The sequence below is a fragment of the Calidris pugnax genome, unplaced genomic scaffold, assembly GCF_001431845.1.
Source record: "Calidris pugnax isolate Ruff unplaced genomic scaffold, ASM143184v1 scaffold8, whole genome shotgun sequence".
NCBI lineage: Eukaryota > Metazoa > Chordata > Aves > Charadriiformes > Scolopacidae > Calidris > Calidris pugnax.
The window spans coordinates 17,969,004-17,985,034 of NW_015090830.1; the positions used below are offsets into that span (position 1 = coordinate 17,969,004).

The 16,031-nt window shown below is 38.9% G+C and overlaps 1 protein-coding gene across 1 annotated transcript in view; it reads right to left on the reverse strand.

Annotated features, from left to right (window-relative positions):
• Positions 1 to 1,625: 1,625 nt before the first annotated feature.
• OFCC1 (orofacial cleft 1 candidate 1) overlaps positions 1,626 to 16,031 on the reverse strand; it is a 91,909-nt gene continuing 77,503 nt past the window's right edge. The window contains exons 7-9 of the mRNA XM_014940826.1: positions 13,253 to 13,462; positions 4,045 to 4,189; positions 1,626 to 3,073 (exon numbers count right to left, since the gene is read on the reverse strand). Of these exons, the coding sequence (XP_014796312.1) occupies positions 3,045 to 3,073; positions 4,045 to 4,189; positions 13,253 to 13,462 (384 nt within the window). The 3' untranslated portion in view covers positions 1,626 to 3,044. The remainder of the gene's footprint in view (positions 3,074 to 4,044; positions 4,190 to 13,252; positions 13,463 to 16,031) is intronic.

Below are 16,031 nucleotides of genomic sequence, written 5' to 3' on the forward strand. Positions count from 1 at the left end.
AAAAAAAAAAAGGAAAGGTCATATTCATTAGTAAGAAAGAAAGACCTAAAGAGGGTACAGGAGATGCAAATACTACAGATCTACAAGCACTTTGGAATTTTGTTGTTAAGAGAGAGGGAGGTTTTCTTAGGGCATTTCATTAAAATGAGGTACTGCTTCTCTTTATTTTTACATTTTCAATCTTTTTATTATCATAGCAATAAGTCTTCAACTGCTTCCTTTAAGCATTAACAGCTGATTTATTTAATAAAACCGGGGACTGAGCATCACTGGAAATACTGCTTCCAATGGAATGCTCTCATGCTGTGATTGGTGAAGTGCTAAGTAATTTGCTTTTAATGCTAGCACATACCACTTAGCACTATATTTAACTGAATGATGAAAATCACTCATTTTTCATCCCCTTGCTTAACTGGTGCTCAGTGTAATCTATCTACTGTACTGTGAGCCTAGCGCCAGATATATTCTAATAGACCTTGCTCTCCAATCTACAACAAGCATTTTAATTTTTAATTTATACTTATGTCTTTATCCTTTAATAGAACAGAACTACAGATGGGGAGTATGTTTTAGATAATAAGAGCACAGTAGGTACCTAGGGAAACTACACCACTAAAAGGATTCTTTATTTACACTTTTCAGTAATGACTACATATATATAGCTACACAGGAGAAAATTGTTGTAAAGGAACACTGCATAGACAGGCAATTACTATCCAACTATAGCCGAGCCTTATGGATGACATTGCCAACAAGAGCACTTCAGAAAACAATTTCAAAGCCAAGGCCACCCAATGTATACTAACCAACAACCAGGGGAACTCACACAATGTGATAATCAAAATTGTAGGATTGTAAGCTTTAAGCAAAAATAAAGATAAATTTTCTTAATATTTAAGCACACTTTAAGTTCAGCTTTCAAGAATACGTACCATTGCAGAATTGTACATCCCAGATCAGATGAAAGTCGGTGGAGACATGCCAACATAACTGAGGGAATAAAAGTGGTGAATCAAGTCCTTCATGCTGAGCATAGTCTCAGGACAAGATCCACATTTGTTAACAAATCAGCATATTCCTATCAGAACTGAAGGTGTGGTGGCTCTACATGTGAAGTCATCAGTCTAAATGATGGCATATTACCAACACTGAAGTCAAAATCTCACAGAACCAGACTGGGATATCTTAACTCTGTGGGAAACCTAGGATACAATATTGCCAGAAGGAATTTTTACCATTACATTCAGTCATATTCAAAGACAAAACTGAGGCCAAGAAGATGCACAAGGTATGATGCTGCCCACAGCATGCTGTCTTCTTGGTACTGTCCTCTGTAAGTTGCAGTAGGTTACAGATCACCATCATAACATATAGCAGAGGAAGGTCAGGTACACAATCAATCCTAGTGGACTCCACTGCATTGCTTGTGTCATTCTCTCATTGTGGGGTAATCGGCATTACTCCAGATGCTGGGGTAATCCCTGAAAAGTGTGACTCAACTCGGGTAGAAAAAATCCACAGAAAAATTCTGAGACTGGATAGTTTCTCTTCAGATAGTTTCTCTTTCAATATTATGTACATTAGGTTAAAGCGTCAACAGGCAGAGCAAACATTAAAAAGGCTTTATTCCTGTTATGACAGAAAGAAGTCATCCAAGTAATATCTGATGCAATAGAACCCACAGAAATCACATCAGTTCTTGTAGATATTCAGAGGATTTTTAACACCTTTTCTGTCTGGGTGTAACACGTACAAACACACACATATGCACATGCATACAAATCAATTAAAAGAAGAAAAAAAAAAAAGAGGAAAACAAATTGTTATCTTGCAAAAGCAAAGAAAAACTTTTTTCAGGAGTGATATCTAAACGTCCAGGTTACTACCTAATGTCATTTAATTATTATTCAGATGGATGAAAACCATAGATTTAAGTATAAAAATCAATCAACAATGTTCCAGACACAGGTAAAGATCTTGCAAAGGTAAATGCATCTGAAAAAAGTTTACCATACCAGTATGAACAAAGGGACACCAGAAAAGCATATGTATTAGAAAAATGTCACTGGTTACTATGTTAATTGATTACAATTATTCTCTATGAATGATTCAAAATACCAGGAAGGTAAGACTTTTCCATTTTTCATCTGAATCTTCAGGACAAAAAGGATCTTAGTACAGGGAAGACCAAGAGTCAGGGCACTGGCAGTCTGCCCTCTATTTCTGCATTTGCCTCTGACTTTGGCGACCTTGGACAAATGAATTCACCTTTCTTGCATTTGTTCACCTTCACACCTTCTCCTTCTGTTTTTCTCTTGCAGTCCTTACCTTTGGGGCATGAACTTTAGTTCTTAGGTACTTGTGTGAAGCCAAATAGAATAGGCACTGACTGGTTTCAACTAATGAGCAATACTTTAATACTACTAAGAAAGCACAAGGATAACCTCCAGGTTGCTCTAAGATGCTGTAGCTCCCAGGGAAGCAGCTCTAACCAACATTAAGGTCCCAGCAAAATGATCTTCTCTGGGATCTTGTAAATTTTGCTGCCTGTTGGGACTTGGCACCAGAACTGGTGGAATGAAGCCATCATTGTTCCTCTTCTTGGACATCTTTGCAGCCTTGTAATTAAAATAGTGTTGTGCTTTGAACAATTACTGAAAACACTGTCAATGTTTTAGCCATGAAACTTGAAATACAAATCAGCAATATTTTCCCCACCACCACTAGCAGGTACAAGTAAACCTAGAAAAGCAGGAATAAGCAAACCTGAGAAATCTAGGAATGTCCCGCTATTTGGAAGGAAAAAAAAAAAAAAATTAAAATAATCATATTTGCTTGATCTGATCTGTGATCTGATCCAGTGAGCTCACCACACTGAAAAGCTTGTTGAAGCCACAGAAGAGCTATGAACGGAGCATTTGCAGGACAACACTGGATGCACACATGTGTGGACATCAGAACGGTGAATCCTGTCAGCCAGTATCCGTGTCATGGATGTGAATCGGGCTGTAAACAAGTCTATGGACTATGCGTTACTGCAGCACTTAGCTCTTGTCAGAGACAATGTCATTTCCTGAAGATTAGAAAAAAAGATGTAGAGAAAGACATGAGGTAAGTACACAGGTGCCCGTGTACCAATGACGTCTCTCATCCAACAAGAGGGATACAGGAGCAAGAGCCCATACACAAGATTTATCAATTTTCCTTTGAAAAACTGCATCTTGTGTGCTCATGTGAACTTTCCAAGGTTACTGTGTGAGCAGACAAGATTATGGTGGATTTGAAAGTAACACAAGGTGCTTTTAACTGAACTTTACTGCTCAGAGGGTATCAGAAATCTGACACTGATAGGACTCAGCCAAGTGCAGGGATCTGGTAGAGCCAGATCTGGTACTGATACCTTGAATAAGGAACGAGAGGAAATTGGTATCTCGCAATAACAGTGACATCTAAGGACATCCAGAGTGTTCCATAGTTCTTTGTCATCGAACACGCTGATACTACCTTTGATCAGCAGCAGCTTCACTTTGCAACTTGATGTATATGGGCTTGTTTCATTCTGCATGTAATTCTCTAGGCACTGGGAGGGGGCCAGTGGCTCTCAGTACACAGTGGAAAACACAGTGCAAGTCTGAGGGATTGGGACTTTCACGCTCAGATCAATATGTGTGGAGACATACCTAATTATATATAAAGTATCTGATTCAAGCCTGCTCTCAGCATACTTTCAATGCTGGTCTTTGCTGCAGATAGATTGCTCTGGATGGCATTACTGTACTGAGTTTCTGAACAGACAGTGGGACAGTGTTTGGGTGAATGACAGCTCTTCAGCCTTCAGGACTCTTGCAACAGACATATGAAACTACCCAAGGACAAAGACCCACTGGAAAACACAACTGTGAAATTTCAGCCCTAACCGATCTCACCCTAGTCTTTCCAAAAGAAACTGTTTTCAAATTATCTGCTTTCTTCTCGCCCTCCCATGGTTTGATGCTCAGGTATCAGCATTGTTTTTCAGCTGGGTACAGCAACTGAAAATAATACCTTTCCGCCCTGCTGTACTCTTTTTCCTCTCCCTCAGCTTGATAGGTGAAGATGTATGCAGCACGCTGTCCATTTCGCTTACGCGCTCCTGGGCTGTGCTCATTTCGTTACACAAAAGACTTTCTCCAGTGATATCACCAAATGCCTGAAAAACAGAATGTACAAACCCAACATATTATTATGGCAGCGTTCAGTGGTTATCAGAGGGAACATAGATGACTTTGATTATACTTCCCCACCCCTCTTTTCTTGCTTTCAAAATATTGCAGCTTAGAAGCTTTTGTGTGTGTGAAATTTTATTCTGTCATACTAATAACCCAGTTTTGCAGCAGCTTACAGTTTAGCTTTCATGGTTCAGTTCCACTCTTAGGCTTATAACAATTTTTCTAACAGTTCTGCCAAAATATTATAAAGTGAAAGTTACTGTAAATGCATTCACTAATACAGAACACTGAGATTAGCAATTTAAACACATGTGAAATGTGAATTCGCCTAATTTTTCTCAGACTCTAAACACTTTAGTAAAAAAGTCAAATAGGGATTTTTACGCCCGTTGCTTTTAATAATTTCTTCTTATGATGTTCTTGACACATGGAGAAGATTTGAGTGAATAAAGAATAGACCTTCAAAGAAGAAAATCATGGCCATGAGGAGGAGATGATGTGTTATAGGACTGGAAACTGGTTATAAAGCCAAGACACTGCATCAGATCCAGCTCAGTTCATTAGCAGTTACCACATCGCATGTCAGATCCTCAGCTTGTGTCATGTGGGTGGCATTTTGCACAAGAGTGCCCTGGCTCTGATTATTTTCACTTTCTGGAGTGCCCATATAAGAGAAAATTTGCTCAGATGAATGTGAGGAGAAATCAAATTTTGGATGCTGAGAAGTAACAGAGCCTCAGCTCTGTCTAGCTGCTGTTACTCAAATGTTAGCACAGAAAAAGCAGATTGCTCCGGTAATACTGTAATGTTTTAATGAATTTTGCTATTCTCAACCTGGTTTAGCACAGCTTTAATAAATTATACAAACACTGGCTTATGTATGGAAATAATCACTAATTTCTACTGTATTTCTGTGTACTTTTATAATCTGTCTGATGAAGCATCTTCAAATCTTTGTTCTACTTTGGGGTTTGATACCCTGTGAAGCTGAGAAGCGCTATTACTTCTAGAACAAAGGGAGAAAGGCAGTGTAGGGGATATTCCCTACCTCAAGTAAAAAACTGTGAGTGAATATTGAAGTGGTCTTGTGCATCTTAAATCCTAGGTAAGTTTCTTCATACCAAGCTACTCTTTCTTCTTATCTAGGTACCATTTACACAGAACACCTACTGCTTTACCTTTTGTTTTATTTTTTTACAATAGTGGATAGTCCAGCTTTAGATTCTCCTAGACTGTTTCTATCATGGCATAAACAATCTCCAAGGCAGGCCAGACAGAGATACGACATCATGGCAGGGCTTCACAGCAACAACTTTGCAATATACAAAGTCAAGAAGACAGAAGACAAAAAGAGGACCTATAGCATCAGTGAGCTAACAGAAACAGCAATATTTTTCCTGTTGCAATAATCTGAGAAAAAATGTGGAAATGTCATCAGGATATGCCTGGGGATTTAATCCTAATTTCACGGAAATTGGAACACTCATTTCAAAGAAACTTAGAATCATTTAGGTTAGAAAAGACCTTTAAGATCATCGAATCAAACTGTAAACCTAATTCTGCCAGGTCCACCACTAAACTATGACCCTAAGTGTCATGGCTACAGGTCTTTTAAATATCTACAGGGATGATGACTCAACCACTTCCCTGGGCAGCCTGTTCCAATGCTTGAAAACCCTTTCGGTAAAGAAGCTCTTCTTAATGTCTAATCTAAACCTCCCATGGCACAACTTGAGGCTGTTTCTTCTTGTCCTATCACTTCTAACTTGGGAAAAGGAACCAAAACCCACCTCACTACAACCTCCTTTCAGGTAGTTGTAGCGGGCAATAATGTCTCCCCTCAGCCTCCTTTTCTCCAGACTGAACAACCCCAGTTCCCTCAGCCGCTCCTCATAAGAATTGTTTCTATGCTAAAAAGAGGATAGAGGGAATATTTAGAGTTCATTGGAAAATCCTTTCCATTGGTGTTGGTTAACACATGCTAAAACTCTTTCAAATCTGTTAGTTCACATACCCAGCATGTCTGACCAAAGCAACAGAAACCCCTTGCTACACACTTAAGGTGCTCTCATTTACTTGTGAATTTTAAATTGAAGCTTGTATGGGCATGTCAGATTTTTAGACTTGATCAGATGTTGAGCACAGTTCTGTTACTTAAATTACAGTCCAAGTTGTTGTTTCTGAGAGTGACTTAATAGCAGTAACCTTATGGTTAATCAACCGTGCAGTAAAGTTCACTGTGCGCTTACTGCAGTGTAATTATAAAGTGAGCAAAAATATAATTGATGCATTTTGTCAATCTACGTAGCTGCAAGGTACTTTTTCAAAGGTTATTTTTTTTATTCAGATAAAATAAGTTAATGCTGTTTTGGCAATTATCCTTTGACTTCAGAGATTTTACTGCTGATTCAAGTAAAACTACGTGATAGATGAATAAAGATTGCAAGTGTTCAAGAGTACAAAATACCTTCTGCAGCAACCAGTCGCTCTACCTTTGCACCATAAAGTCATTCAGAAAATAACTGAAAACACAGCAAACCTGGGTGTTTAAAGTGGGTTGGAATGGAAAGGGAAATCTTTCAATACAAAATAGCACTTTTAAAGTACCCCTTAATTATAAGCACTGATGTTTGCTATACAGTCCAACTAGAGTGACATGACAACATTTCTCCCATGAGCATTGGCTCAGACTGCATGGATGAACTTGAACTTGTTCCCATCCCTTCCGTGAACATCCAAAGGAAACATCTCTAATTCTTCAGGCCCCCATGGAAAAATAAATTTAAATATCCATGCTGATAAAATATTTGTATATGTGTTGGCTAGGTATGTAACCCTTGCTTCTTGCCCTGTGTTCTCTGACACTAAAAAGAAGCCAGCTTGATTTAAAATTGCGTATTCATATAGAGAACAAGGTTATAATGCCGCAGTGTAGGTATTTCAGTCATTTTCTGGTTATCTGAAAGCTTGTGTGTCTTGCTGAGACCCAGTGGTGGATCCATCTCATCACTTTCCTGGTCCTTCTATCAGACCACAGCCTCCACCACAGATAAGCAAGACTTGGTTTCTTGATGCAAATACATTTTTCCCCATGGCTCTATGAGTTTCTGGCACAGCCTGTGGCAAAGCATATTCAGCCCAGGAGTACGTACACACATACATGCATTAATGTGGGTGGAATCACTTTTGCAAAGAATAAACCTTTGCTGTTAACCCCTAGTTGTACAGGGATCTCCAGGAAACTGAATTCTTGTAAACTGGCCGTGTTTGTGGATGACCTGGCATGATGCTGCTGAAGCCAACTAACGTGGGTCAATTTACACCAAATGACTACATTTGCCCAGCCTCTCCCCACCCAAGAAGTCCTCACCCACTCACCTCAGCTGATCCAGCTCATGGTTTGGAAAGACCAGAGCTTTCCTGCTCCCTCTGAAGGGTCTGGTGAGATGATGAAGCCGTATGATGAAGAAGCCATTAGGTAGTGTACCAACCTCAGTTACTGAGCTGGAGCAGTACTCCCTCTTTCTCTTCTTCATAAATCTTTGGTGATCACTACAGTGGGACTGTTTATGAAAACAGCATGTAGTGCTTTTGTGGTAAATTTGGCCAATTTATTCCCTTAATGAAGTTAGAGCCAGAAAAAGCTGCACTCAGATACATGCATAAACTGCACTGGAGTCAACTGTATGGCTTATGCACATACGGGAAAAAAATAGGGCCCAATATTCAGAGTAATATTGTATATATAAAAAGAATTTGTGGAATTAAGAATAAAACATGAGGCAATTTGTTGATTTGTCCAGGGAATACATGGGAGCGACAAACACATAGATTATTCTAAGGTTGTTTTTTAGTGTCATTATCAGATCCAAGAACTGTATACAAAAGCACACAATCCTTACATGCTAAAAGTATAGTTTGCTCAAACACTCGTAAAATATTCAGTATTCTTAAGATTAAATATCTGAATATTGCTTCTGAAGGAACAGCTGTCAGCTTAAATCTAAAGTCTAGTTTGTTTACTGGCTGTATTTTATATCTGTTAGAAAATGACACCAAATGGCAATAAAATTGTTGTAAGTATTCTACTGGGGAATATAAATGCCCTTTGGTTACAGTGTACATATCTTTATACATAATTCCAGTATATTTTCCCTAGAATTATGTTAAATATGTAAAAAGCCTTTTCTCATAAAGGTAAAAATGCTAGATGTTTCCAAGCTGTAATTTAGCATTAGTGTCAAGATTGCTTCAGAAAATAAGCCTCGGTTACTGTTTCATTCTTTTTAAGTGTCACTCAGCATACCATATCTGATCTTGTATTCAAAATAAACTTGTATGATTTTATTCACTTTTCCAGAAGTGCAAGAGAGTTTAGACATAATTTATAGCATATGGATTGATGTAAATAGCTTAAACTAAGTAATTGGCTAGTCACCTACACTGTCTTATCCTATTACTATTAGGTACTTTTCAAGTAATTAGGGAAAACAGATCTCTTTTATCCAGTAAGTTTAAATTGGATGAATCCTTGACATTTGTGTAGGCTTATTTGATAGATAAAATCATGCTATACAAAAACTTCCTCTACAATGCTGAGGTTTACTAGACCTATAATAGGAAACTGATTTTTTGCTGAGTTAAAGTGACTTATCTTTGCCCTTTTAATAAGAAATCAACTCCAGTCAGCAGAAGTCAAGATAAAAATCACCAAGTTGGTGTTATCACCATGTAGACAGCAAACATGTACCACTATCATTAACTTTTCCGTGCATGGATTTCAAATACATTTAAAATGCTAAAACTCAATAATTCCCTGTATATTACAATAACATAAGATTAATGAATAAGGGGAAGCATGAAAAGTGATTTATTTTGGGAAGGTCATTCCTTGGTTAGCCAACACCTAAATTGAATACTATAAAGGAGAAATATATTATAGGTAAAAAGGAAAATGGGTTTTAGTGCATGTGAATACTTTGAGTTTTACAATGCTTATGATAAAAGGACTGCACTTAAAAGTTTAACCTCTATAATTTTTATGCTGCACTTTTAAAAAGAATTTTTTTTTTTTTAACATTTCTAGGGTAATTTATACATGTCACCTTGTACTTAATGTTCCTTTTAAAACAGTTATTTTTGCCTCATGCTTATGAAACCTATAAAACTGCTTTTCATACCAGACATGAAATTTCTAGTTATACCAGCAAAGGTGGACCTTTAATGGGAATACTATATTTAAAGAAATAATTATTTTAAAGAAGTTATTGTATAAAGAGACATTTATTTCTGGCTAGTGTTCTCCTGCACACAGCACTTACAAATTGGCCTTACTCACTCTCAAAAAAAAAAAAGGAAAGTATTATCAAAGTGAGTGTTTTGGCTCCTTGGCTTAAATGAAGTTCACACTTAAGTGCTTTGCTGAATTAGGGCTGTGAGAAAATCTTGCTTTCACAGAAGTAAAAAAGACTAGGATGAGGTTTTGAATTTAACATAAATTCCTTAGGAGCATCCAAGGACTTTAAAGCAAGATTATGTAAAATTCCTCCTATGCCTGTCAAAGAATACCTGCAGATACAGAAACATATCTGAGGTTGAAGTCACTAGGAGGTGAACACATGAATTGGAGGAAGAATTTGGCCCAGTGATTTAAATACAGTGATGAGAGATATACTGCCACCCCAATAACCCAGAGCTCACTAACCCGTCCACACACCTCAGTTAATGGAATGCTAAGAACCTACAGCTCATGCTGGTGATACCTTTCAACAATGCCTATATTTGCACACACCTTTTAAAGTTATTGCCATTTCTGTGTTGTTTTCTACCAAATTACTCATTTCCTCTTATCATACATATTATTTCTGAAGAACACCTACCAGTACCAGCAACCGTCATGCTGTAATGGCACAAAGTATTACACATCCAATGGGGAGATCTTAGTCCCCAGTATTTGAATTAATGAGGTCCTACTGCAGTAATTAAGAATAGATGTTATAGCTCTTCCAAGTATGACTCCTGAAAGTCCCAGAAATTAAAAAGTCAAAGCCTTTCCATTTTGTTCTCTTCAGTTACATGCCTTTCCAGTTTCTTAATAAAAGTGAACAAACAAACAAAAAGTTACACTGAAATAATTCCATTTTCACCCTTGGTAGGTTACTGTAATAAAAAGCACCACTGTTTTGCAGGAAGAAGTTGCTAGATGCTGTTGAATTACTCCTTGCATTCTACAGTTGTACAATAGCACTAGCCCACCCAAAAAAGAGGAAAAAGAAGTGAAAATTGGTTGTTTTCTTGCTCTTTGGACTCTGCAGACAAGGCAGATGTATATGCAAAGGTAGGACAAATCACAGTTGCCACAGACCTCCTCTGTTCCTACAGGCCATGTTCGCACAGTTGCGAGACAGCATTTCATGATAGAGGCTTGTTGATCATGAAGAAAGAGGAAAGGCAGCTGTCATTCCTACCACAGGGAGAGGATAGGTGACAACCTCTGTCCTCACCACCATGGAAGAAGAGCCTTCCTTCCTTCACCACTGCTAGCAGGGTGAGGAGGGGAATGAAAAGCAAAACTGGACCCCGTCTTGTTTCTTCTGCTGAAGCATTGTGTCTGGCAGAAAATGGATAAGGTTTTGAAATTAGATTATGTAGGTAAGTAAACTTCTGGAAGAGAGAGTCTTATTTACACTAAAGAGTGATCCAAATAAATACACAGAAACTGATAGTTAATAAAGTAAGGCTGAAGAATAAGAGAAGTCTTCTGATCAAATAGACTGTAAGGATCTGGAAAAATCTTTCCGTGGAATCACTGGAAACAAAAAACCTAAATTAGGCTACATAGTGGTAAAATAAACTACCTGAATCTTTAGGACTAGCTCTAAATACTCAGAGTCAAAATACTTATATGTAATAAGCTGCCCACAGAAGAAGCAGACAGGAGACAGATTTTTCATTTTCCCAAGAAGCCCATGTAGTCATCATTTCCTACAGTCTTAAAAGATACACTTAAGGTTGCGATACAACCTTTTAGCTCCAAAATGATTTTCTAACCCTACTCAATACCACTGCTTGTCTACCTGCAGCAGAGACAAAAAAAAACCTGTTCCTGAAGGGCAGCAACAGCAGCAAGGGGTAAAGCTCAGGTGTATTTGCCCCATGGCAGCAAACTTCTCACTAGTCAGTGTAGAGTTTTAAAATTCATTAACTTATAGAATATACCTAATTTGGAACTGAAGTAGAAAGCCTTGACCTACAAAATACACAAATGTATAATTACATCCATTATCAGCTAAATGTAAGATCTGTATGTAAGTTTTACTGCAATTATTAGTTAAGCACATTTCTTATATGTAATTGTACTTGGATCTACAAGTAAAAATGCTGTAAAGTGTGCATTGGTCTCCTAAACTAGACATGCAGCTTTCAAGATGATGATATAAGACTCAGCCATGTAGATTTTAGGGACAGACTATGTTGTGATCTGCTGTGGGAAACTGTACAGAATTGGCTTGAGCCACCCGCATTACGCAGTGCTAACTCACTCTGTGGATGCTGACCAGCATCAGTCTGCAAGCAGGAAGCTTCCGAGAAGCTCACCTGGGAAGACAAAATTACATTGCATGGAAACGCGTTTCTCCTCTCTCACAAATGCAGAAGGGATTAATGAACTGCACCAGTGCACTGGGTTAAGATTGCCTCCTGTGTTCAAAGCCCCTCCTTCAGCTTGTTTGGAAGCTGAACAAAACCTCATGACTGAAAAGCTAAAAAGAACTTAATTGGGAAAAACTATTCTGCAAAGACCACCATTTGTAACAGGCAAAAAGTAGAAATGGTGCTGCACTGTGGACCTCAAACAGGGAAAAGGTGTTCTAGCAAAAATTTAGCCAATACGACAATCTTTAACAGACTTCAGCATGGACCCGGATTTGCTGGTTTCTTTGTTTCAATAATTAAGCTCTGCTTCATGTAGGCCACATGCCTTCTCTTGTTTTCTTTGGCCAGCTCTAAGACTCTGTTGTCTTCACTCTGGTGAATCACAAGTTCCTGGGGCAGAGAATTACATTTGGATTCCTTGAGGACAGTTTCCTTTAAATTAAGTTTTCTTTTAAAAACCAAGTAGGGCAAAGACATCAAGAATAAAATCTCTTAAGAAAGAAAACAGTCTTGAAACAATAACCAAAGGAGCAGAAGCAATGTTTGTCTCATGCTGGAAAGACATACTTGAACCTTCACCTTAGAAGTGAACAGCTGAAAACTTTGCACTTCAGTGTCATTTGTGCCAGTTTTCTATGGTAAACAGACCTCCATGATGATGCTTCCACTTCTTATCTGGGTAGGTAATGTTCTTTCACTCTACTTTCTCTTAGATGCCAAATATTTTTAGAGGTCTCTCAACGCAAGACCAAAGGCAACAAGAAAATGCACTTCTTCTAAGCATTCAGAACAAAAATGACAATGCAAGGGAACAAAACTTAGCCTATGAAACAAGTAATGGGCAATATTTCTTTTTAATCTTATCCTGTATTTTATTTTAGTGCACAAGCTGCTAAAAACCTGACAACATCCAGGGTTCAATCTAAAACTTGAAAGATGCCAGTAAGTAATCTAACTGTGCCTTAGCTCTGTGTATCTGAGGAAGAACTAAGTGAACGACCATACCTGTAGTACTAGCTGTAAAATAAATGTGCACAATACTTACATTGTATATTTATATATATAATAATTCCTGTACAGAATGACTGTATACAGTTCTAAGCAATACATATTTATGAATAATCTCTACGTGTGTAGTTTCAGTGTATATCTTACATAATTGCCTTTATATGGCTCTATAAATAATTCTGAATAAGTACTTTGCACTGCAAATGCATTAACTCATTGATTTTACATTCTGTTTAGGAGTGAGGTTTTCCTATGGAAGATTTCAGTGTGTATTTTGCGCAGGGTCAGGCAGGACTATTTTCCTGTTTCAATACTGACCTACTTCTGAAGCACACACCTTCGCCTTCAAAAACCTGCAAGGTGAGGAGCCTGCTTGGACCTACCTCAACGATAGCCCCATCAGGTAGCCTGAGGAAGTGCCTGTAGAGCTCCTGGAAGCCGCTGAGGTGAACAGTGTAGACAGAGATGTGAACGGTGGTGCCACCTCTCCAGGTAGCTGCAGAGTCAAGGCTTTCATCCTGGCGCTGGAGGTCACAGCTGGAGACACCAGGCTTGCTGGCGTGGTCCTTCCAGATGTAATCAGACACTGCCACCTAGTGAGGCAGAAGGCCCCCCCCCCCACACACACACGCATACACACAGAGTCCCCCCACCCCCCACCAAAGGAACATATTTAATTAACTTCTGGCAAGAGCTTAACCGATTTAAAATGATTTTACAATAAATCTGCAAAGCCTGTACCATATGCAGTGCTTGCACACAGTTCTCGACTACATATTTTTTTATGACATAGATCTAAATAGAGGAGATAGACAAATCCCTGGTGTATATTCTATAAAGTTAATTCTGCACAGATGAAGCTGTAATTGACTCCCGTATTAACCAAAAGTAGGGAGATCAAGCAGGGTAGGTTAAACAATAAAATGGCAATGCTGATTAAAAAAAGAAAGCTTCCCGAGAATTTCATGAACGAGTATTTGTATTTCTCTCTCTTTGAGAAGCATTTGCACCTGTACCCACAAGCACTTTATAGTCTCTGATCTCTGTATAGTATTAAAATAACCTTGTGCTGCTAACTGAATTGTAGATGAGGCAGAGTAAATAAGGTGTATTTTAGTGTGTTGCATAAAGCTAGTTTATTGACACAGTTACCTAGTTTCCTGGTTTGCTCTAAACACATTTGCTTGGGTGTGTTTTGTGCTTCCCTGTTTCAGTCAGAATTTCCATTTAATGTTTTTCATGTTAATTCTTTATACAGGCTGAGCAGAATTCAAGACTTCAGATAGATCATAGTACACAGTTTAAACACCCCTTATCCTTAACTAGAACTGATGATGAGAAGCATTATTTTTATACTCCCACTGAAGTGCAAACTTTTTAACCCTTCATTTTTGCAAGACCTTTGCGTCACTCGTTTTCTCCCATGAGATGCTACTCCTCTTTAGAGTAGGAAGGGACCGGTGATATTGTTATATCATTACAACGCACTGGCATGCTCTTCCCAATCACTTCTACTTAATGCAGAGGAAAAACTCTTTTGCTGGTCTAGCACATGCCTTTTCTTTCAAGAAAATTTAATACTTTGGCTGAAATGTTTGGAACTCGCCCATGAAGCTATCCATAGCAAACCTCTAATTTAAGATATGTGCATCCAAACCTTCTTTTGCATAGTTTTGCTTTTCCTTTTTGCTGAAACAAAGAGCTTATATTCTTACAAGAGATCCCAAAAGCACCAGATACAATCCCCTCCACCCCCCCAGCCCCACTTAGGAAAGTTAGATTTAGCTCAGTTTGCTTGTGTTCCAGTTCACGTTTCCTCAGCTGTTCTTACGCATTACAAGGAATCCCGTAACTAGCACAGTGTGCCAACACCACAATCCTGACGTGCACACTGCTATTCTGAGCAACTGCCTTAGGAGAGGATTGATTTTAGGTGAGTTAAGAAAGTAAGAACACACACTGGAAATTCTCTCCAACTCTTTTCCAGGAACAACAGAACAATAGGAAACTTCATTTTAACGCCAGCTTTCATTTGCATCAGTCCTAAATGATTTTATGCATTTTAAAATGAGGAAATGTCATCTGAAATTTTAGGTAAAACATGCACAGTCTGAATTTCCCACACCAAAGTCTCTGGGGTTAAAAGACTTTCATAGATAACAGCTTCTAAGGAACGTGCAGCAGCTACAAGGACAGGACAAGGCCTCCATTTTCTTCTGCCTACAACACAAACATATCTTACACACCTGCCATATGCAGTTGCTCCCTAAGAATTAGGGCGGCCAATGCTTTCATGAAAGCAGGAAGGCATCTTCAGCTGGGACAGTGTTGGCCAGAGCAGGGAAAAGCAACTGCAAAAGCTGCCACACCACAGCTCGTAAAAGGGGAACAAAGACCCTGCCACGGTTGCCCTCCTCTCTCATCCCGGTGTCTCACATCTGAGAGCTCTGACCTGTGCAATGAAGAGAACCAAGCCCTTCCTGACCTCATGTCTTCTCCCTGATCTATGACTTCAGGGAAAAGGAATGGCTGGGAGAGCCAGCTCAGAAACTCAGTCTGAAGTGGATCCACACAGCAAAAAGGTTGATCTCCGTTGTGATTCTCCCTTTGTGCTAGATGCATTTGCCCAGTGTTTTCCTCCCTCCTGAATGAATCCCACATGTTCTCCTGCTTCTTCTCTGACCTTCATCTTAGAACACTTTCACTAAATCTGCTTGTCTTTCTTTTATGACCCTACCTGTTAACAAGTAGAGGGGTTTATCTATCACGTGTTTCACAAGCCATGGATCCCTCACTGTGAACACCACATCCTTCTCTGCAGCTCTGCTTTGCCTGTTTCATCCGAGAGCTCTGGGCGTAAAAATCCGCGTGCTGTGCTTGTCCAGTACAGAGGACAGCATGGGCCTTAGACTATGTTTACACAAGTAAATTACCACATATATTTGCAAGCAGTGCCAGAGCCGAGTATAATTTACAGCATATAATTACCATGCTGGAAACCAAAGACGCGCCACTCTAACCTTTGTGCTTGAGCAGACCTTTGCCTTGCCAGGGCAAGGGCCTTCTTCAGGAGTTTCTGTCCTCCCCTCCTAAAAGCAGGCCAGACAACTGAGGAAAAAAAGCACCACCAAAACTGATGATGCCTGGCTGATTTGCATCACC